Raw genomic sequence first — 21,747 nt, 5'->3', positions numbered from 1 at the left:
ATGGCTTATGCAGGCGGCCTCAGCGGCAGGTACCGGGGTCTGTTTCCAGCCACTGCGGGGAGAGAGTGCTGAGCTGGGGCCCCGACGGGTGGCTTGTGCTGTTGTCCCTTCACACAGTCCTGTGTTGATTGTCATGAACGTGCCCTTGTTCAGATTTCCTAGATCGTCCCTGTTCACACTTCCTTCACAGGTGCACATAAAAGTCAGAGAGTTTCTTTAAAGTTAGGTGTGAGATAAAGCCGGTCTCCTGTGCAGTGGAAATTGGCAACTTTGTCCTTTGCTTGTAGGATGTGAAATCTGTCCCTCTGTCTCTCTTGTGTTGGCTGCCAGGAGCTCCATTTTAAAGAATTACTTGCTGTGTATACTTTAACCACTTGGATACGCAGCTCTGATAGAGAAGCCAAGCTGGGACGTGGATAACACGGCCTACATTTGAAACCTGCTCCATTATGTGACCTTTGTTACATAGCTTTCATTCATTGTAAAATTGGGGCCACAGTCATTTAAGAAAAAGTGGAAAGTACAAAAAGGAAAATCCAGTGACTTTGTAACTTTACTGTAAGCATTCGATGGTTTCTGGTTATATTTCCTTCCTGTCTTTTTGTTTGTCAAGTTTGGTTTCTATTCCTGAGTTCCTGTCTAGCGACTGCCCTGGTCCCTCTCGGCCTCTGTTCCTGCTTCTCGGCACTAAGCCTCCTGGCACCGGGGGGCGGGGCGGGGCGGGGCCTGGAGGCGGGGCGGGGCCGCGGAGCTCTTTGGGGAATGATGATGGGTTGGGGCCGTGGCCGGTGTGGGCGGGGCGGGAACTACAGGAAATGGGCTCACGGCGGCTGCGCGCCCCGCCCCCGGGACGTGGTCTTTTCCCGCGCGCGCCCGGTGCGCTACGTCGCGCTGCTGTCCCGCCGCCTCGCTCTGCGGTGGAGGTGAGTATCGCCTGCCGTCTGCGCCCCCGGCCCCCTGGCTCCCCTCTCCCGACCCCACGCTCCGTCCTGCTGCTCTTTCCGCGTGGGGCGGCCGCGGGTCCAGGCGCCTCCCCGGCTTGCGCCGCACTGGACGTGCTGCGGGCGGTGAAGGTAGGTTTATGGAGTGAAATAATGACCGGAAACCCCGGGAGGGCGAGACCTCGGCCGGCAGGCCGGGCGCGGGACGCCCTGCGCTGCCGGGGTAGGAGAGCCCTCACGGGGAGGGTGCTCGTCACCCGGAGGGATGGTCTTCACTGAGGGGGCCTCACCACGGAGACGTTTCCGGGCGACTCCCCCCTCCCCCCACGGCTGTGCCCTATCTGCTGGTCTGTCTGCTGCCCAGGCCTCCTCGGCGGCCTCTGCGGGGGCAAGTGGTTCCAATCTCGGTCCCGCCGTCGGGGCCCGGGTGGGTCGGGAAGGGGGCGCTCTTGGACCTGCGTCCCTGCCATCTCTGGGCAGAGCCTGAACCCGGGCCCCCTAGTCCTGGAAGAGAGTCTGTGGTCGAGCCGGGGGAGGGTGGGAGGAGCCCGCCGGCTGCCGAGATCGAGGTGGCTCTAGGAAGGCACCGGGAGAAGCGGATGGGGTGGCCAGAGGGGCGGCCTGGAAGGGTCGGTCGTCTCTGGGCGGGGCTCGGGGGGCTGCGCGGACCCCGTGCTGTGTGGTGGGAATGGCGACCTTGGGACTCGGGGATATGCAGGCTCTGGAGCAAAGAGCTACCCGAACAGGGACTGGGTTACTGTTGTCTTGAGTCAGTCCATCTGAGATGGACTCTGAGGTGCTGGGGAGGGGGCTCTGCTCCCAGGCTTTCCCAGACCCAGGACTGGAGGTCCCACTCATTGCAGAGGAGAATGGCCCGCCAGGGAGCCCCAGCACGGAGGAGGAACGATGAGGGTGACCGGCCTCCCAGGGCCAGGGTCCTGGCAGCGCTGGAGGTGGTGAGCGATATTGCTGCTGTTTTTTGCCTGTTGCAGGGAGAGGGCCTGGGTCCTGATCCCGGACCGAGTGCTGTGCTGGGGTTCTGGGACACTGCCTCTGGGCAGTGGACCCTCAGAAGCCTTGCTCCAGAGCTGTGGCCAGTGCTCCTGTGGCTGCATCTCTGGTGGTGGGTGTCGGGTGGAGGGAGTGCGGGCGTGGAGTGCCTGCCCCACTGGACCTCCAGTGCTCACCTGGCTGGGCCCCCAGAGGTCACGTGAGTGCTCACCTGAGGACAAGCCTGGAGATGGCAGCTGTGACAGAGTTCACAGTGCCACACACACACACTGATCCAAGCCTGTGACCTCAGAGTCCAGCTCTTCTGGTTGGAGTGGGCTGCCTGGGTTCCCCATGCTGCCTTGCCTGGTACCTCGACCTGTTAGAGACGGGGATGGGGTGGGGGGTGGTGGGATGTGGGCAGGGCCCTGCCTTTCTGCGCACCCCTCCCTGCTGGCAGCTGTGGGGGTGGGGAAAGCATTGGGCTGGTGCCTGGACCCTGGACCCTTGTTGGGGCTGTTCTCCAACAACTGTCCTGGCCTCCCGGTCCCCAACCCCCACCCGGAACCCAGCTCTTCCCTCCTTCCTTTCCTCCTTTTCCTGATGTGTTTCCTTCCTCTTTTCTTCCTGCTGTGCTGGACTGAATGGGAAAGTTGCCCGTGAATAGCAAACGTGAGCACCTGGATGGACCACAGAGCAACCACTTCTGGAGGTTGTGTGAAAATTGAGTTCTCATTGGCTCTTGTGTACAGTGCCCAGCGTCCTGGAAGCCACCCACTTAGATGGCAAGGAAGTGGCTCGTTTGCAGTCACCCTCTGCCTGCAAGTGTCCTGTCAACTTGGGCAGGGGAGGGAACCAGTGCCCTCTGAGTCAAACGCAGCAGGGTTAAGAGGGGCTGGTGACCTTCAGGTGCACGAAAACGTTCTGTCCTTGGGGAGGGAGGTGGCAGCCAGGAGCAAGCTGCCACACGTGAGGAGAGGCCTCTTCTGGGTCCAGGGCTCCTGCTCACCAGAAGGCCATGGAGGCATCCCTTTGCTTTTCTGTGGCTCTAAGGGGAGAGTAGTTATTGCAGAGGTCAACCTTGACGCCCCAGGGGGGCTTCAGGACACCTGGCCCCCCACGGGTCATCTTGCCGCCCCCTCCCCACCCCCCGGGCACGCATCTCTCTGGGGCCAGGGAGGGCAGGGCAGCGGGAGACATGGACACTGGACTTGGAGCACCTGGTGGGGTGGGGGAGTTGCACTTCCAGGGCCTGTGTGTGGGGTGGCTCCCCCACTTATCTCACTGTCCCCTCCTTCATGCTGCGTTTTTCTAAAACTACTTTTTTGAGATATTTCCTATGCTATAAAATTTGCAAACTCGAAGTGGTTTCCAGTGTATTTGCAAAGTTGTGCAACCATCACCACAGTCTAATTTTAGAATGTCTCAACAGCCCCAGAAGAAACCACGCACATCATCGGTTACCCCCAGTCCCTTCATCCCCACAGCCCCAGGCAACACTTTTTCCTCTGTGGATTCACCAGTTCTGGGAAGTTCACATCAATGGAATCATACCATGAATCATTCCAGGAATGAACTCTGGTTTTCTGTGACTAGATTTTTTTCACTCAGCCTCATGTTTCAGAGTTCATCCATGTTGCAGCCTGTATGAGAAATTCACTCCCATTTTTATGGTCAAATAATACTCTATTTTATGGATCTGCTACATTTTCCTTATCCATTCAACAGTTGATCGACATTCGACTTTTGGTTATTTTGGATGGCGTCGTGACAAACGTTCATGTGGGCGTGCGTCTTCATTTGTGTTGTGTGTATACGTAGCTAGGAGTGGAATTTCTGGGTCATGTGGTAACTCTGAACATTTTGGAAAGAGTGAAGAGTCTTCCCGACCCCGGGATCAAACGCGGGTCTCATGCATTGCAGGCAGACTGTTCACTGTCTGCGCCACCAGGGAAGCCTAACGTTTTGAGGAGCTGCAAAACTTCAAAGCATCTGCACTCTTTTCCACACCTGCCCTGCCCCCCGGAGATCTGTGCATGTGATGTGGGGTCCCGGCTGAGCCGCGTCTTTGCTGCCTCTTGCTGTCAGCTTTCGATTCCAGCCCTCGTGGATGTGAAAGTGAATCTTCGCATTCACTTTTCTTTCTTTTCTTACTTCCTCCCTCCCTCCCTTTGCACTTTATGCTTGGCTTTTAGTAAAGATTTTAGTTCCCTGACCAGGGAGCCCTAACCACCAGGAAATTCCCCTTCATTGCGGTTTGATTAGCATTTTTGTAGTGGGGTCACACAGAGTCGGACACGACTGAAGTGACTCAGCAGCTTAGCTGTTGACCATCTGTATGTCTTTGGATCCTGTTAAAATCTTTCACCCAGTTTGCAATTGAAATGTGTTTTTGTTGTTACAAGAATTCTTTATATATATTTGAGTACTAGTCCCTTGTCTGATGAATTACTTGCAAGCATTTTTTTCCCCCTATCTGGATTGTCTTTTCATTGCTTATGTCCTTTGAAGCGCAAAGGTTTAATTATCAAGTTCAGTTTATCTATTTTTCTCTTTGTATGGCTTGTTCTTCTCTCATATGGTGTCGTATCTAAGAAATCACTGCCTCATCCAAGGCCGTAAAGTTTTATGTCTTTGTTCTCTTCTATGATCTATGCTGAGGTAGATTTTGTGTATAATACGAGGGAGGGGCCTCAACTGATGCTTTTGCTCCCAGGTGTCTCAGTACCGTTCGCCGAGGAGCCTGTTCCTTACGCGGCTCTTGACCCCTTGGTCAGAGGTGGATGCGCCGCAGGCATTAGGCTTTGTGTCTGGACTGTCACTTCTGCGCCACTGCCGGTACCACACGGTCTCGATTCCTGTCACTCAGTCATATGTCTTGAAGTTGGGGAGTGAGTCTACCAGCTTTGTTCTTTTTCTCATTGGCTATTCTGTGCCCCTTGCATTTCCTAATGAAAGAGGAACCATTTCTCTCTCTCTGTGAAAAAGCCTGGTGGGAGCTTGCGGGGATCCTGTTGAGTCCATGGGTGTTCTTCCAGCTTGTGGACCGGAATGAGCCCGCTTATTTGGATCTGTGCTTTTCTGCAACGAAAAGCGTGCGCACTTTTCAGGGTATAGCTCTTACGCTTCTTCTGTCCAACAAGTGTTCCGAGTATTTAACTTTTCTCGCTGCCATCCTAGTTCTGTTTCTCTTTCGGATGCTAATCGCTGGCACACACAAGTACAGTGGGCGTACACGGTCTGTCCTGCAATGTTGGTGAACTCACTTGTTACTTGCTGGGCTGTTTTAGTGGATTCGTTGGGCGTTTCCACATGTGAGCTCTTATCTAATTGGGATGTCTTACAGCCTCTCTGTTGATTCCAGTGTGTGCAGCCAGGGTTGAAAACCAGTGGTCCTTTAAGATGGAGCAGGGACCAAGTAGGGGAGCAGGTGAGCGAGCGGTGGGGTCTGTGGGGAAGCCTGAAGGCGGGAAGCCCAGCACAGAAGAGGCAGAGATTGGCGTCCCACACTCCAGCGAGTCCAGGCAGTGCGTGGTGGAAGTGGGGCCCCAGTGTGTCCCGGGTGCGTCGTCAGAAGGAGCTCACGCGGGCGCTGGGCTGGGCTCCCGCTCGCTTCCATTCACTCGCTTCAGGGGAAGGACTGGCACAGGTGATCTGAGTGGAACTGGCAGCTGCCATACAAACCCATGTTTTCAGAAACTGGCTGAATCATCTTACTGGTTTCTTCGTTAATTAATGAACTAAATAAAATCTTGGACATATTTCATTTTATTATTCTATATTTGTGGGGAAATCATGGTTTTGCGCTTTCTGTGTTGGCAGTTTTGGAGCCATCCCCAAAAGCGTGCCTGGTGGACTTGGCCCCAGAGGCCGTGTCTCAGGCCAGTGGAACAGCTCTGTCCAGACAGTGTTTGGCTGGGTTTCAGGTTTGCGCGCGTGGACAGGTTTCTCCACTGGTGGTCTTGCTGACCGTGTCCTTGTGCGAGACGTGGAAGGTCTGCTCTGTGTCGAGCACGAGAGGACAGAGAATCCGGGTGGTCAGACGGCGGTTTGTGTCCTTGGTCTTTTGAGCTCAGTTCATAATTTTGTGCCACCACAGGGAACCAGTCCTTGCATCTGGACGCGTGAGCCTTGGTGTTTCTGTGTTTGCTCTTGACTTGGCGCTGAACTTGTGGGACCGAAGCTGGGTGCTGTCTGTGTGTCTGCTATTCAGAAAGACCTTTGCCTCTTGGCGTGTAAATGTGGGAAGCATTTTTTTCATCACTGAGGAGTTTGGTTGTGAAGTATCTTAAATTGGAAGAACTGTGTCCTCACTGGCTTTTGGACCTAAATAAATATGCTTATGTAAGTCAAATTTATCTAAAATTTCCATGAAATGAGGAAATATCATTTCTAATAGTTTAAATACATTAGACTTTCAAAAAATTAAAAATACACCAAAACAAACTCAGAAATGTTTTAAGAACATATGTTCACAAACACTCACAGATACAGAAAACAAGCCAGTGGTTACCAGTGGGGAGTGGGCTTCCCTGGTGGCTCAGATGGTAAAGAATCTGCCTACAAGGTGGGAGACCCAGGTTTGATTCCTGGGTCAGGAAGATCCCCTGGAGAAGGAAATGGCAGCCCACTCCAGTACTCTCACCTATAGAAACCCATGGACAGAGGAGCTGGGCAGGCTACGGTCCACGGGGTCACAAGAGTTGGACAAGACTTAGCAACTAAACCACTGCCAGTGGGGAGAGGGAAGGCGGGGCACGGTGGGGTTAGGGGGTTAAGAGATAAATAACTGAGTGTAGAATACGTGAGCTCAAAGGGCAGTGCCGCACACCACAGGAACATAGTATCTTATAGTAATTATGAAGCCGTATAACCTTTAAAAACTGTGGATACTATGTTGCATACCTGTAACTTATATAATACTGTATATCAACTATATCTCAATATAAAAAGAGTACAGGTTCACATAGTTAAGGTAAATCTTTGGCAAATGAGAATAAATTAATTTTGGATTTTAAAAAGCTGTGTTTTCTCTGATTTATCAATATTACTGATAAATCAATACTTAATATTGATTACATGTAGTAATCAATATTCACTATACTAGTAAATTGTGTATTATATGCTAATTGGTTCCTCTCTGCCCCACCCCCCACCCCCTGCAAACTTCTATAGGTTTCCTTCTCAAATCAACTGATACTATTCTTAGTGTTTAAGGTTACGAGAAATGTAAATTTGTTTTCACCTAAACTGAATAGAATTCTGACAGTGTTTCTAACAGTATTCCAGATTACAGCATGAACACTGAATTAATGATGGCAATCATTGTATACCCAGGCGATTTCTAAATAAGACAGGATCCAAAAGCATTGGGTACCAGGTGTATTTTAAGTGTTTTCAGTGTTCTCAGCAGGGCTTTGTCGTTGGCTGGCATCACTGAGTGTGTGTGCGCCTGGGGGAAGCTCAGGATGTGTGTGGCTGGGAAGTGACATCTGAACCGTGTGAGACCTAGTCACCTGATTCTCTGTGAAAGAGTCAGTCACTTTGGTTAAGTCTCTTAATTAAAATGGATGGCAGAGAAAACTGTTGTGTTAATAGATATGCTTTTATTTTCAAGGGAAAGGTCTAGTTCCTCCCCCCAACCTTTTGGTCTCTAAGACTTACACACAAAAATGACTGAGGACCCTGAAAAGCTTTTGATTAACCAGGTTTTATCTATTTTCTGTGTTAGAAAGTAAAACTGGAGAAAATTTTACAATATTGTTGGTATGTTTGGACGTATCAGTGCACGTTGCTTGTTAACGTTTTTAACACAGTGCGTTACAGGACAGAGCTTTTAGTGACAACGTGGTTTCATAATGTTGCAAATCCCTTAAATGTCTGAGACTGAAAAGAAGCTGTGAAAGTTTGCTTGGTTTGTTTGTTTTTGGATTTTTGGCCTCACCGCATAGCTTGCGGGAACTTAGTTCCCAGACCAGGGCTTGAGCCTGGGCGCCCTGCGTTGGAAGCATGGAATCCTAACCACTGCACCGCCTGGGAAGCCCTAAAATGATAATTTTTGATGCTTTATGTTCTAAAGGGAAAAACAGTCCCACCAAGAACAAAGGTTCGTCACTTATGAGGAGCTAAGGGGTTCTTAGTTCACTGACAACCGTGCCCTGTTCCGCAGGCTTCCCTGACCCCGTCGTAAATGACCAGGTGGGCTCTGATGGTGCTTCTGGAGGTTGGACCCTGAATTGAGAGGAAAAACGTTGTTTTCAGGATATGTTTTACACCTACAACTGTCATTGAGACTTCCCAGAGAATCCCACAGGCCATTCATCTTCTAAAAAGAGCGATTATGTAATCAGCTTTGTTTGACGTGTTACTGTGGGAAGAGCAGCTGTCTGAAGAGGTGCTGGCTCACGCTTCCTTGGTCTAGTTTACAGGAAAATGTAACACGCATGTGAGTGTTGCAGAAACTCTGTGCTCCGTGGGGACGCCGTCGCTGTCCATAATCTGTTTATTCTCAGGGGAACACAGATCACAAGAGACTCTGACCCTCTCCCGTCTGCTCTTGTTGGAGAAGTCTGTGAGTCACCGCTGGCAGGCCCTGCCCTCTGGAGGCGACTCGGGGCTGTTCGGTGTGTGTCCGCAGTAGAGGACAGACTCCGAGGCTCATGCCAGTGGTTATACCGGCCACTTGGAACTAGTGCTGCTGCACAAACGGGCTTCAGGAGCTCAGAGCTGTGCCTGGGGCTGCGGGAGGGCTCCGGGCTCTTCTGGAGGCAGCAGGGGGCGAGGCCACGGCGGGACCTGGTGGTGCGCTTGCAGTGGTGCTGAGATGGCGTTTGTTCCCTAGACACATGAGGAACCTTTCTCTTTCTGAAACTCTCTGTAGCCCATACACATCTGTTAGATGGAACTGACATCTGGTTCCCCCCGATAGAATTAAGTTTCCTCATTTTGTGTGGTGGCTCAACAGTGAAGAACCCACCTGCAATACAGGAGACCTGGGTTTGATTCGTGAGTTGGGAAGATCTCCTGGAGGAGGAAATGGCAACCCACTCCAGTATTCTTGCCTGGGGAATCCCTAAAGACAGAGGAGCCTGGCGGGCTACTGTCCACGGCGTTTCAAGCAGTCAGACGTGACTTAGGAACTAAATAACAACAAACTGTTGCTTGCATAGGTTCAAAAGGAAGTTTTTTTCAAACATTTTTGATTGTGGTGGAACAGATGCAAAATTATACATATAATCATTTTATGTGTGCAGCTCAGTAGCATGAATAAGGAATTAGTAATTCTCTAGAAACGGACATGATTGCTCGTGTAAGTGGAGCCGGGCCATGTGTGTCTTCCTGTGTCTGGCTTGTTTCATTCGGTGTGACGTCTCAGCGTTCCTCCATGTTGCCACAGTTTCCCTGTTTTTTGTATGTGGGGGAAAATGTATGTCCACCTGCAGTGAGACCCCCCACCCCCACCGTCCCGTCCAGAACCCTGCGTCTTACCACCCGGGCCGCCGGCCACTTGGGGTCTGCCCTTGGGGTCTGCCTCCTGTCACTTGGCACAGCGTCCTCAGGGTCCCGCGTGCAGCAGGTGCCAGGATTTCCCTCTTTCTGAGGCTGAGTGAAGCTCACTGTGATGGGCACAGTGCTGTCCGCTCACCCGTCGTGGACATTTGCACTACTGTCCCTTGTTCTTTTTACTGGGATGTAGTATAATTTGACAAAACAAGAACTTTCCTGGGAATGTCCTATCTCTGAATGGTGCTTGTGTGAGCTGCTGTGATATGCCACTTGTCTCAGAACTGAGCTGCCTTTTAGGGAGCGAAGCCTGTAGAGCCTCTCGGGAAAGCCAGTCTGGGCCAAGGGTCCCTGCCTACTGTGATGGAAAGGAAGGTTGCCTCCTGCAGGCCAGGGAACCTGAGATGACCAGAGTGAACATACAAGTGGATGGTGGCGGAGCAGCCGGCCCAGTCCTCACCCACAGTGACCAGTCACCCACTCACACAGAGTGACCAGCCCAGGGAGGTCAAGTCAGACTGCTCTCTGGGACAGTCCAGACACGATCAGTGACAGCTCCCTAATTTTTGTTCCTGCCTGTGACGTGCAGCCAGGCTGGCCATCACATAGGTGGCCCTGGCCAGCAGGCCCCCAGCTCTCTCCACGGCTGCCCCACAGACCTGCCCCCTCCTTTGTCTGCCACGTGTGAGTGTCTGATCAGTGTCCCTGGTCCCCTGCCCGGGCTTGCTTTGCTCCAGACAAGTCCCACACGTTTAGGGGAGCTGCAGGTGGTGGACCCCGCACACTGCTTCACCTGTCTTCTGCCCTCAGGGTGGCAGAGTTCAGCCCAAGGTTCCTGGTGAAAATTTCCAGACGGAAGGTGATCTTGTGACCTTGTGTTGTTGTTCAGTCGCTCAGTCGTGTCCAACTCTTTGCGACCCCATGGACTGCAGCACGCCAGGCCTCCCTGTCCTTCACCATCTCCTGGAGCTGGCTCAAACTCATATCCCTTGTGACAGTGATGCCATCCAACCATCTCATCCTCTGTCATCCCCTTCTCCTCCTGCCCTCAATCTTTCCCAGCATCAGGGTCTTTTCTAAGGAGTTGGCTCTTCACATCAGGTGGCCAAAGTATTGGAGCTTCAGCTTTAGCATCAGTTCTTCCAATGAATATTCAGGACTGATTTCCTTTAGGATTGACTGGTTGGATCTCCTTGCAGTCCAAGGGACTCTCAAGAGTCTTCTCCAATACCACAGTTCAAAAGCATCAATTCTTCGGCGCTCAGCTTTCTTTATGGTCCAGCTCTTACATCCATACATGATGACTGGAAAAATCATAGCTTTGGCTAGATGGACCTTTGTCAGCAAAATTATGTCTCTGCTTTTTAGTATGCTGTCTAGGTTGGTCATCAGAGAAGGCAATGGCACCCCACTCCAGTACTCTTGCCTGGAGAATCCCATGGACAGAGGAGCCTGGTAGGCTGCAGTCCGTGGGGTTGCGGAGTCAGACACGACTGAGCGACTTCACTCTCACTTTTCACTTTCATGCATTGGAGAAGGAAATGGCAACCCACTCCAGTGTTCTTGCCTGGAGAATCCCAGAGACGGCGGAGCCTGGTGGGTTGCTGTCTGTGGGGTCAGACACAGTCGGACACGATTGAAGCGACTTAGCAGCAGCAGCAGCAGGTTAGTCATAGCTTTTCTTCCAAGGAGCAAACATCTTTTAATTTCATGGCTGCAGTCACCATCTGCAGTGATTTTGGAGCCCAAGAAAATAAAGTCGCTCACTGTTTCCATCATTTCCCCGTCTGTTTCCCATGAAGGACCAGATGCTGTGATCTTTGTTTTTTGAATGTTGAATTTTCAGCCAGCTTTTTCATTTTCTTTCACCTTCATCAAGAGGCTCTTTTATTTCCTCTTTGCTTTCTGCCATAAGGGTGGTGTCATCTGCATATCCGAGGTTATTGATATTTCTCCCTGCAGTATTGATTCCAGCTAGTGCTTCATTCAGCCCTGTATTTCGCATGATGTACTCTGCATATAAGTTAAGTAAGCAGGGTAATAATATACAGCCTTGACATACTCCTTTCTCAATTTGGAACCAGTCCGTTGTTCCATGTCCAGTTCTAACTGTTATTTCTTGCCCTGCATACAGGTTTCTCAGGAGGCAGGTGAGATGGTCTGTTATTCCCACCTCTTTAAGAATTTTCCACAGTTTTTTGTGATCCACACAGTCAACGGCTTTAACATAATCAATGAAGCAGATGTTTTTCTGGAATTCTCTTGCTTTTTCGATGATCCAGTGGATGTTGGCAGTTTGATCTCTGGTTCCTTTGCCTTTTCTAAGTCCAGGTTGAACATCTGGAAGTTCTCAGTTCAGGTACTGTTGAAGCCTGGCTTGGAGAATTTTGAGCATTACTTTGCTATCGTGTGAGATGAGTGCAATTGTGTGGTAGTTTGAAGATTCTTTGGCATTGCCTTTCTTTGGGATTGGAATGAAAACTGACCTTTTCCAGTCCTGTGGCCACTGCTGAGTTTTCCAAATTTGCTGGCATATTGAGTGCAACGCTTTAACAGCAGCATCTTTTAGGATTTGAAATAGCTCAGCTGGAATTCCATCACCTCCACTAGCTTTGTTCATGATGATGCTTCCTAAGGTCCCCTTGACTTCACGCTCCAGGATCGTGGTTATCTGGGTCATTAAGATCTTTTTTGTATAGTTCTTCTGTGTATACTTGCCACCTCTTACATCTTCTGCTCCTGTCTCCTGGAGGTGAACTGGTTTTCTTTTCTGTTTTTAATCTCCTGTGTATGTAGGAACCATATGGAATTGCCAAGTTTGACTTTGCCCTACAAAGCAGCGATTCATTGGGTTTAGCCTAATACTGTGTATAAACAGAGTATGCTGTGCATACATTTTAAAACGGGTTGTTCTGTTGAGACTGATCTGCAGACACTTGTTACTCTGTTTGGGTGTCTCTACGATGCACACAGAGCTCTCAGTCTTCTATATTTTCCACGTCGGGGGCATAATCTTCTAAGATTTGGTCTGGTGAGCTTTCACCTACGCAGTTGTTTAGTGTGGAATTGACGCCATCCCAAAGCCTTAGTCTTCCGTGACTGTCAGGTAGACATTCTTTCTCCTCCTGTTACACACCTTGCCGTGCAGCCACGGTGCCTTGGGGCCGGCAGCCAGGTAGGGTCTGCAGTGGGACAGATCTGTGGAAATGTCTAGGAATTGCTCGTGGAGGGAGCCCAGTGCTCTGAGTGTTCACTTAGAAACTGTCTGGGAGCCAGATGGCCCTGCCTGCCTGACCAGTGAGCTCAGGGTGGGAGGCTGGACCTGAGGTGGGGGGTGGTCTTGGTCTCAGTTATGAGGAAACTCAGGTGTGTGGCCCGGGATGCAGATGAGGGGAGCCAGGGCCCAGATGACTCCGTTATCCCCTGCGGGGCTCCACGCCCACCCTGCATGTCCTCTTCCAGGCCGTCCACCGGAATCCTGTGAGCCGGAGCCCGTGAAGCTTAGGCCATGGATTTGAAGGTCAGATGATGCGGTGGTCATGGCGGGGGTGGGGCGGGCCTGGGGTAACTGGAGCACACAAGCCCCTGTCTGCTCACTGCCTGCGCCTGGTCGATCCTGGAATGCAAGATGGGTTCAAGGATGTAGGGTCCTTGAGCAGGTTTAGGGTTCAGAAGGGAAGCTGCAGCCGAGCCAGTCAGGAGCTCTCATCCATCTCCTTCCCACCGTGGCTTGTATGGTGTCTTGGGGCGCCCCCTCCCCCCGGGCCCTCCCTCTACATCCCCTCCAGCCCTTCGGGTGCGGCTGCAGGTCTGGGGCCCTCCTGGTGACTTGTGAGCTTGGGCCAGCTTTCTGAATCTGAGCGGACAGCACTGGGGAGGAGGTGTGCTTGGTGGGAGCTTCTGGAACAGCGCTGTGCCAGACACGGGGCCTTATGCTTCCCAGCCTGGCGGGTCAGGAGCCACTCAGGCAGGAGGGTTTCGGGGAGCTGCCCCTGTGCGGCTTACCTCAATGGCCTCAGGGTGAGGGGGATGCAGAGACTCGCTCCCGGGGTTTGCTTTCCCCTTTTCCCTCGACACAGGAGTGCCCCATAGTTGGGTTTGTGGGGAGACATCCTTCAGCTTCCTCTTTCTCCCTGCCGTCAGAATTTTCATCCTCTTACAGATTTTTCTGATTTTTCACCTTTGTTAAGCGCTCAGCTCAGCAGCATTAAGTTACTCACGTGGCCATATCCCCACCGGCTCTCCCTCAGCCCTGTCCAAGAATAGAGCCCCGAATCAGGATGACCTGGCCTCAGCATGACATCTGCAAAGACCCCCCCTTTCCCAGTTAGGTCCTGCTCTCAGGTTCTGGGGGATGCAGTCCAGCTGCCACAGCCCCCTCCTCCCCCGAGCAGGACGCCTCCTGAGGTAGAGGGAGCACCTTCGGCAGTCTCTCAGCTGCCATGCTGCCTGGCCTCCCTGTGAAGATTTAGTAGAGCTGTTAGGTGCATTTCCCCTTTTAGGACGAATTCTGGAGAAGTAGAGGCTGCATAGCAATACGTATGCATTTTATTTAAAACACTTTGCCCTCTAAAAACTATCCTCTAAGCGTTCTCTGATTTTTTTTCCCTCCCTTTTCACACTTGCTGCACTGATCTTTGTTGTTGTAGCACGCGTGGAGGTTTTTAGTTGAGGCATGTGGGATCTAGTTCCTTGCCCAGATTGAACCCAAGCTGGACCCCCTGCTCTGGAAGCTTAGAGTCTTAGCTACTGGGGCACCAGGGAAGTCCCTCTGATTAATCAGAGTATTTTTCTAATCTTTTCTAATGAAAAATATTAAAGACTCAGGAGTACATTTTACTAGGATCTTTACTTTCTCCCCTTGGCCCTCCCGGCCCAGGCTGTGAGCTAGGCGTTCCTGGCCTCTCCAGACGCCCTCTCACCCCAGCCCTGCCCGCACATGCTCTTCTGGTTGTAGCATCCCGCCTGTCCCGTGCTGTTTGTGGGCCCGGCAGGGGCTCACCCACCTGAGGGTGGCCAGGCCTGCTCAGAGGAGGTGGTGTTTGTGGTCACCAGTGCCCAGGTGTGCTGAAAATCTGCTTTAGCACAGCGCCATCCTGGGCCCAGGAGACGATGGGAGCGGAGGCGAGCAGGGGTGGCCCCGACCCGTGCGCCTGCCCAGCCTGCCTCCCCTGGAGGCAGCAGCTGGATCACCTCTTGCACGGTTGGAGCCTTTCTCGATGTCTGCAGGAGGGAGGCTCTGCGCACTGGCCGCTGCCTGCCTAGAGGGTGCTCAGGCCTTGGACCAGTGAGGCCAGCCCAGGACCACATTCCCACAGTCCTCTCCTTGCAGGTTAGCAACGGCCCCGGCCCTGGGGACGAGCGCACCACGAGCCTGCTGCTGCTGGGCTTCCTGCAGAGCTGCCCCCACTCCTGCTTCCAGAGGGAGCTGGAGGCGCTGGGTCACGAGCTGCCTGGGCACCTGTTCCATGATGACGAGCTGCAGACGGACGGCAACCGCTGCAGCCACTTCCCCTTGGCAGCGGAAGCGGAGACAGGTAGGCACTGGCCAGCCTCCTCGGCCCTGGGGCCTTCAGGCTCGGCCCCCCATGTCCAGTGGAACAGGCCTCTTGGAGTCTGATCGGTGAAAACCCACTAAGCTTCCGGAGGACTCTGGGCATCAATGTCCCCCATGGATTCACATCTGTGTGCTACAGCCATGCCGACCTCCACGGTCACCAGGCAGTGGGGACCCCGGGCTCGTGCCTGGGGCCGGGCTGTTCCCCCAGCTTCAGCTTTTACCACAGTGCTGCCTCCACGGAGGCCGCTGGGAGCCCCTTGGGAACTCCCCAGGGAGCCTTTTCCAGTTGTGAGTCAGCCTGTTCCCAGGAGGCCTGGCTTGGAGCCACCTCTTAAGAGGTCCCCACCAGCCAGGGCCCCCTTGGGGACAGAGTAGGAAGGTGTGGGGGCAGGAGGAGCTTTGCTAACCCTGGGGCCTCCCCCCCCTCACCACCCCACCCTTAGACTTCAGAGCCTTGCTGGAGGCACAGGGCAGGGCCCTCAGGTAGGAAACTGGCCTGTGGGTCAGGAACCTGATGTTTGGCAGTAAAGCGCAGGACAGGCCTGGCCGTGTTCACTCGGCTGGATGGGGAGGCCGAGGGGGCACTGGGGGAGGTGGCGGCAGCTGGAGCAAACCAGAGGGGGGCCAGGCTGCAGTGGCATCTTGGGGGTGAGTGGTCTTGTCAACCAAGTAGTCCAGGTCAGAGGTCGTGGCTTATCCCCGAGCAGAGGGCGGGCACGTGGGGGATTCTGGGGGCAGGAGGGGACTACATGCATGTCTCCAGGTCCAAGCATCTCACTGGGCCGTGTGGGGCAGGAGGGACGCAGCGCCTGCCCCTCTGAGTGTGCGCTTGCCTGTCCTGCACCCACTGAGCTCTGGGCTGTGTGGCTGGGAGTCAGCCCCACAGCCGAAAATGCCCGAGCCCGGAACCTTCTCTTCTGGTAGGGGGAGCTCAGAGCACTAGGAAGGAAGTGCGGAGTTGGGGGGCACTGTGCCTTGGAGCAGACCCAGGGACAGCGGCTGGGGCGACAGATCACTGCCGCTTGCTGGACGACGGCTATTGGCTGTGTGTGAGCGCTCTGCTGCTCTAGTCGCCCTAGTAGTTGTGGGGGCCCCGGGGGAGGGTGTGAGCAGGCGTCACCTCAATCTGCCTCGTCTGGACGTTAGATTCTGAGCGTCAGGAGGAGGCAGTCCGCGAAGTCGCCCGGCAGCTCGCCCAGATTGGGGACAGGCTGGAGGGCAGCATCCACCCAGGGATGGTGGCCGGCCTGGCCTCACGCTTCAGTGTCAGGAGCCTGTCGGAGGAGGTGAGTGGGGAAACCACGGGGCCACTGAGGTCTGTCCTCTGCCTCCTGGCAGACAGACCAGCGTGAGCTTCCACAGAAGCTGGGGGGAGAATCAGCTTAGAGAATTGTCTCCCGGAAGAACTGTCACCCGGCCTCTGAAAACCTGAACCTCCAATCAGGCTCAGGAGTTGGGAGACAACACCCTCAGTGTCACGAGTATGACTCTTCCCAAAACGGGGCCTGAAACACACTCGTGCCGGGCCCGGCCAGTCAGCTTCCTGCCCCCGGGAAGGCCATCCACTTAGGGAGCCTCCCGGCCATTGTGGCTCCCAGGCCACTGGCGCCTGGCGCCCACCTCACTGTTAGTGCGGAAGGTCCTCTGGGGTTCAGGGGTTCACGGAGGCCTCTCCCTGCACCCGTGTGCTGGCCCCAGCCCTGGGTGGGTAACCACACCCCGCTTCCACGTGCGCAGGACAGGAGGCAGTGCCTGGCGGCTGCGCTGGAACAGCTCATGCAAACCTGCCCTCCTGACGTGGACCACGAGAAGACCCAGCTCCTGCTCACCATGCTCTTGGCCAAAAAGATAGCCGACCACTCGCCAGCCTTGCTCCGAGATGTCTTCCACACAACGGTGACCTTCATCAACCAGAACCTCCTCGCCTACGTGAGGAACTTAGTCCGAAATGTAAGACCCAGTGGTGGATGAGCCCAGCCTTGGTCTCCCTTCCCCCTACCTGCCCCCTCCCTGAGCTCTAGGATCCTCACTGCGGGAGTCATGGAGGAGATGGTTGTGGTGAATGCCTTGTTTCTGAGGTGGCTGCTGTCACAGGCTCTTGGGACGTGGGAGTATGGGGGAAGGGCAAGCACAAGCGATGTGCCAAGCTGGGCTTCCCTGGTCTGCTCTCAGCTCCACCTTTTCACAAATGAGCATCAGTTTAGTTCAGTCGCTCAGTCGTATCCGACTCTTAGCAACCCTGTGGACTGCAGCACGCCAGGCCTCCCTGTCCATCACCAACTTCCAGAGTTTACTCAAACTCATGTCCATTGAGTCCATGATGCCATCCAACCATCTCATCTTCTGTTGCTCCCTTCTCCTCCCACCTTCAATCTTTCCCAGCATTAGGGTCTTTTCAAATTAGTCAGCTCTTCACATCAGGTGGCCAAAGTACTGGAGTTTCAGTATCAGTCCTTCCAGTGAATATTCAGGGCTGATTTCCTTTAGGATGGACTGGTATAGTTTAAATTAAAAACATGCTTTACCTTGGGTGAGAGGTCGAAAGGGGGTTAAAAACCACACCATTTGTCCTCCAACCAGGGTATTAGAAAGTCTGGTTTCACAGACCAGCTGGAAGGGAAGTAGACATACCTTGTCTGTAAACTTGAAGATACTGGTGAGTGGAGTTTTATGTGTCGGCAGCACTGCTCAGGTATCTGACCCTTTCTTTCACTATGTACTGATGAGCCTTGAAGGCATTCTCTGTGCGTGGCTCTGAAGTTACATAGGCATTTACAACCGGAGGGTGGCACCAACTTGGTGTCAAACCAGGCTAACTGGTGGAAGGAGAGAAGCCTTTTCTAACAGCTTCCAGACCCTGCAGGGCTGCAACAGAACCTCTCGGTAGAGCCGCTCGGGTGCTGAGTGTGGGCCTGGAGGCCCCGGTGTGGGGTCCTGGTCTGCGACCCTGGCCCACCCCAGCTCCTCCTCTCTCGCTCCAGCAGATGGACTGAGTGACCACTCGGCAGAAGCAGACTGTGAAGACGCAGGCGGTGTCAGCGTTGTAGCTGCCGCCTCCACGGACACGAGCTTCGGCCACTGATCCAGGCCCAAGACGATCACGGAGTGCCACCTCACCATTTTAAAGCCCGGGGCTGTTTAAGACTTGCTGCGCTAGCGCACTTGGACAGAGATGTTCACGTGTGCCTGTGGATATTTCTTCTGCATCCACCCCCACACTGTGCCTTTGTCTACTGTTGGCCGGGAAGGTCCCCACCTGAAAGTCACCCAGAAGCAGACTGGGACTTCCTGTGGTCCAGTAGTTAGGACTCTGCACTTCCGCTGCTGGAGCCTGGGTTTGATCCCTGGTTGGGGAACAGATCCCAAAAGCCTTGTGGTTCAGCCAAAACAGAAAATAAAGGCAAACTGTTCAGACAGAAAACAAGAACACACTTGTTGTTGTTAAAACAACCTTACTTTTTACAATAGTGTGGGACTTACCAGTGGTCCAGTGGTTAAGACTCTGCTTCTACTGCTGAGGCCTCCATCTGATCCCTGATTAGGAACTAAGATCCCACCTGCCTCATGGTGCAGCCAAAACCAAGGGCCACTGCCTGCCATGTCCGAGGAGGACCAGAGAGGGCTGGAGGGGAGTCCCTGTACTCCTTAGAGTGGGAAACTCCCCTGTGAACAGCCTTCATACCAAGCAAGTGCAGGCTTTCTGTTTAAAGACCAAACACCACAAGAGGTTCTGGACTCAAATCAAGGTATAGAGGTGATTTAGAGGCCCATGGTAACCAGTCTCCAGTGTAACCAAATGCACCCTTTTCTCTGACAGAAGTCAAGATTTTGATACGAATTTTAAGCCGCTGGAGCAGCTACTGCCTATCTGTTAGTGATCTTACCTGTGCACCTTCCAGCCCTGCCCCCCTGCTCATCTGTGCCTAAACTGCTTCAGGCAGAACACGTTTCTAGGCGTGAAAGATGTAAGAACAGACTTAAACATTCAGCATCTATGGCAGTTTCCTTTCCTGGAGACAGAATACAAGAAGTACCCAAAGCAATCGGGACTTCCCTGGTGGTCCAGTGGTTAATCACCTGCCTTGTAATGCAGGGGACACGGGTTCAGTCCCCGGTCAGGGACCAGAGACCCCACACGGGGTTGGGGGCGGTGGAAGCCCTGCAACTACTGAGCCCACGTGGCAACAAAACAGCCCATGTGTTGCCAGTAAGACCCAGTGCAGCCAAGCAAGTAAACACCAACAAAGCGATCACTGCCCACCAAAAGAAACGGAAACAGGGAGCACTCACGCTTAGAACAGCACAGCCTCGTCTGCTCCCGGCGACAAGCGTCGCCTAGGACCGGTCTGTGTTCCACGTGCGTTTGATGCTGGGTGCAGCTCCAGATCGCAGGTCACTGGTGACAGAACACCCGTGTTAACTGAACATGGTGTCCTGGGGAAGAACGTGAACACGAGTAACGAAGTACTAACACGTTCTTGTTGCCAAAACCACTTCTCTGTTCCATGAGTTCAAACTTACCAAAAAAACAGCTACAGGGTTCGGCGTCAAACGCACAGCACCCGAGGCTGGGCCTCAGGCTGACAGCTGCAGGGGGCGCAGAGTCAGTGCAGGCAGTGTGGTCGAGCGCCCGGAAACACATCTCCCAGGTTTAAAGGGTTCACCTCAGTGGGAACAGTCACACACACACGCACCAGTCAGTACATCTCAGCAGGGAGATATTTTCTCTCAGGAGGGGGATGATTCTCTTCCAGGAGCAATTAAAAGTGTTGTAAAAGAAGCTCTAAAGCACCAAATAACCCCACCATCTCTTAGAACACTTCACCTTACCTACCACTGTTCTGCTTATGTTAATTCAGTAATCCTCTCTTGATAAAGTTCATGCAGGTTTTGGTGTCGGGTTTTCCCTGGTGGCTTAGAGGTTAAAGCGTCTGCCTGGAATGCAGGAGATCCGGGTTCGATCCCTGGGCCGGGAAGATCCCCTGAAGGAAATGGCAACCCACTCCAGTACTCTTGCCTGGAGAATCCCATGGAGGGAGGAGCCTGGTAGGCTACAGTCCATGGGGTTGCAAAGAGTCGGACATGACTGAGCGACTTCACTTTCTAGACCAAGTGAGAGATACTGTCGGTCACGAAGCAAGATGCATGGTGCGGCTCTTCTCCCCGTAGCGGTCTCTCGTGTGGACGTCCCGACCCCGAGTGTGTCCCAGCCGCCTCACTTGGCCTGTCCAAGCAGCTGGTGCCTCTTAGGTCAGGATCCTTGTGGACAGAGGGGGACGTGCATGATTACTTGAATTAAGCAATGGTTACAGAAAACAGAAGATGCTCAGTCGCTGAAGTCTGGAGGCGGGCTTGCTGTGCACATGGGCTCCTGAGGACCCAGCGCACACGGCTCAGCTGCCTCTGGGGTCACAGCCCAGGAGCCACTTGCATTCTCAGCAAGTTCACCAGCTGTGCCCGCTGGGTCTCGGGCTGCTGTCAGACAAGGCTGGTGGTCTGGAGGGAGCCCTGAGTTACCATGTGGACAGAGTCTTCAGTCCTCACTGCACTTCACCTCCAGTGCATTCTCCCGACACTGCTTCCAGCAGAGCATGCTCTTCCCAGAGCCGAGCTCTGTGCCTCCCGACGACAGGCACAGACGCAGGTGAGGGGAGAGCAGAGGGGCCTTGGGCAGGAAAGGGGCCACGTCTCACCTCAGCACTGAGGAAGGGTGAGGGGCGGAATCCAGAACACGCCAACCTCCGTCAAGGAGGCACAAAGAAGCACTTTTACTCTGAGGAAATGGACAACTAAGACATCAGGAGAAACAGGAGGCCCAGGAAAACCGTGAGCTGCTGTCTGTCCCTTTGGAGCTGGCCAAGGATCCAGCCCCTCCAGACTCAGTGGGTGAGGAGGTGTCAGCCCGCCCTGGGCGGGCGGCGTCAGCACGCGCTCTGACCGTGGGTCACACTTCAGCCGCGGTCTCCCGTGAGCGTGTGCCCCATGCATTGGGAGGGCCCCGCAGGACACACCAGTGCCGCATCTGACACCAGACACAGGCGGCGGTGCTGATGTCCCGGAGGCACCCTGGGACCAACCAGGCTTTTGCGGGCCAAGACTGCTACCATTTACCACAGAGAACATAAATCAGCATTCTTTAATTCTGGTGTTTTCCTCAAGAAACCGTGAGTGGCTTTCGCCAAGTGATCAGAAGTCATGACATTCAATAGCACATTAAGAGTGCTGGAGACCCACCAACCAGAACCAGCAATGGCTTGGCAGAGAAATCCCCGCTCAAAGGCAAAGCCGCCTGGGTCACCACTGAGCACTGCACCCAGCCCCGCCTCACTCCTCCTGCCGTGGAGGACGTGGACCCCAGACCCCAGCCTCCGCCCGCTGCTCACAAGCAACCCGGCTCCCATCGGAGCTTCAGCACCTTCAGCCAGTGGGTTTGAGGATCCAGAGTTTAAAAATGTAAACGCTGGAAGCAAAGTGTTATAAAAGGGAAAAGGACAATGCCGATGCAGCAGACCACACGCGAGGAGGAAGACAAGCGCCACGACACGAGCCCCACCTGCTCTCCGCCGGCTCCTCAGTCCAGGTGCAGAGCTCAACACCTCCCTCCCCAGGAGTCACAGGGCACGCCTGGGGCAGTGCACACACGCGCACACGGACACACACGCTCCAGGCCCTTCTGCCCAATTGTAAACAGTACTGCTTTAGGAGGATTTAATTTCAAAAAATGAAAATAATAAAGCGCATTTAAAACACCAA

The 21,747-nt window shown here is 53.6% G+C and overlaps 1 protein-coding gene and 1 non-coding gene across 9 annotated transcripts; both read left to right on the top strand.

The window, feature by feature from the left end:
- Nucleotides 1-750: 750 nt before the first annotated feature.
- On the top strand, nucleotides 751-21,747 carry BID (BH3 interacting domain death agonist). Of its 8 annotated transcripts, XM_059886270.1 has the most exons (7): nucleotides 855-923; nucleotides 1,805-1,897; nucleotides 12,897-12,954; nucleotides 14,767-14,971; nucleotides 16,141-16,280; nucleotides 16,732-16,944; nucleotides 17,976-18,421. In XM_059886270.1, exons 3-7 carry the CDS (start codon nucleotides 12,943-12,945, stop codon nucleotides 17,985-17,987), a joined length of 582 nt encoding a protein of 193 aa, XP_059742253.1. In that variant the 5' UTR covers nucleotides 855-923; nucleotides 1,805-1,897; nucleotides 12,897-12,942; the 3' UTR covers nucleotides 17,988-18,421. The 8 variants fall into 8 exon arrangements, with proteins under 8 accessions (XP_059742251.1, XP_059742250.1, XP_059742249.1 ...); XM_024991595.2 differs by lacking the exon at nucleotides 1,805-1,897 and having other exon boundaries at nucleotides 855-1,073; nucleotides 17,979-21,747; XM_005207316.5 differs by lacking the exon at nucleotides 1,805-1,897.
- TRNAS-GGA (transfer RNA serine (anticodon GGA)) lies at nucleotides 19,899-19,970 on the top strand. The gene has a single exon. It is a non-coding gene; the product is annotated as a tRNA-Ser (tRNA).

This window comes from Bos taurus, chromosome 5 (assembly GCF_002263795.3).
Source record: "Bos taurus isolate L1 Dominette 01449 registration number 42190680 breed Hereford chromosome 5, ARS-UCD2.0, whole genome shotgun sequence".
Classification (NCBI taxonomy): Eukaryota; Metazoa; Chordata; class Mammalia; order Artiodactyla; family Bovidae; genus Bos; species Bos taurus.
The sequence above is the reverse complement of the archived record's forward strand: the minus strand, read 5'-3'. Positions and strand labels throughout refer to the sequence as shown.

Excerpts from the sequence above, each read along its gene's own strand:
- BID (XM_059886266.1), top strand. The coding sequence starts at position 816 with ATGGGCTCACGGCGGCTGCGCGCCCCGCCCCCGGGACGTGGTCTTTTC. Across the intron at positions 924-14,766 it reads CGCCTCGCTCTGCGGTGGAG|GTTAGCAACGGCCCCGGCCC; the intron begins GTGAGTATCGCC and ends CTCTCCTTGCAG. Across the intron at positions 14,972-16,140 it reads GGCAGCGGAAGCGGAGACAG|ATTCTGAGCGTCAGGAGGAG; the intron begins GTAGGCACTGGC and ends TCTGGACGTTAG.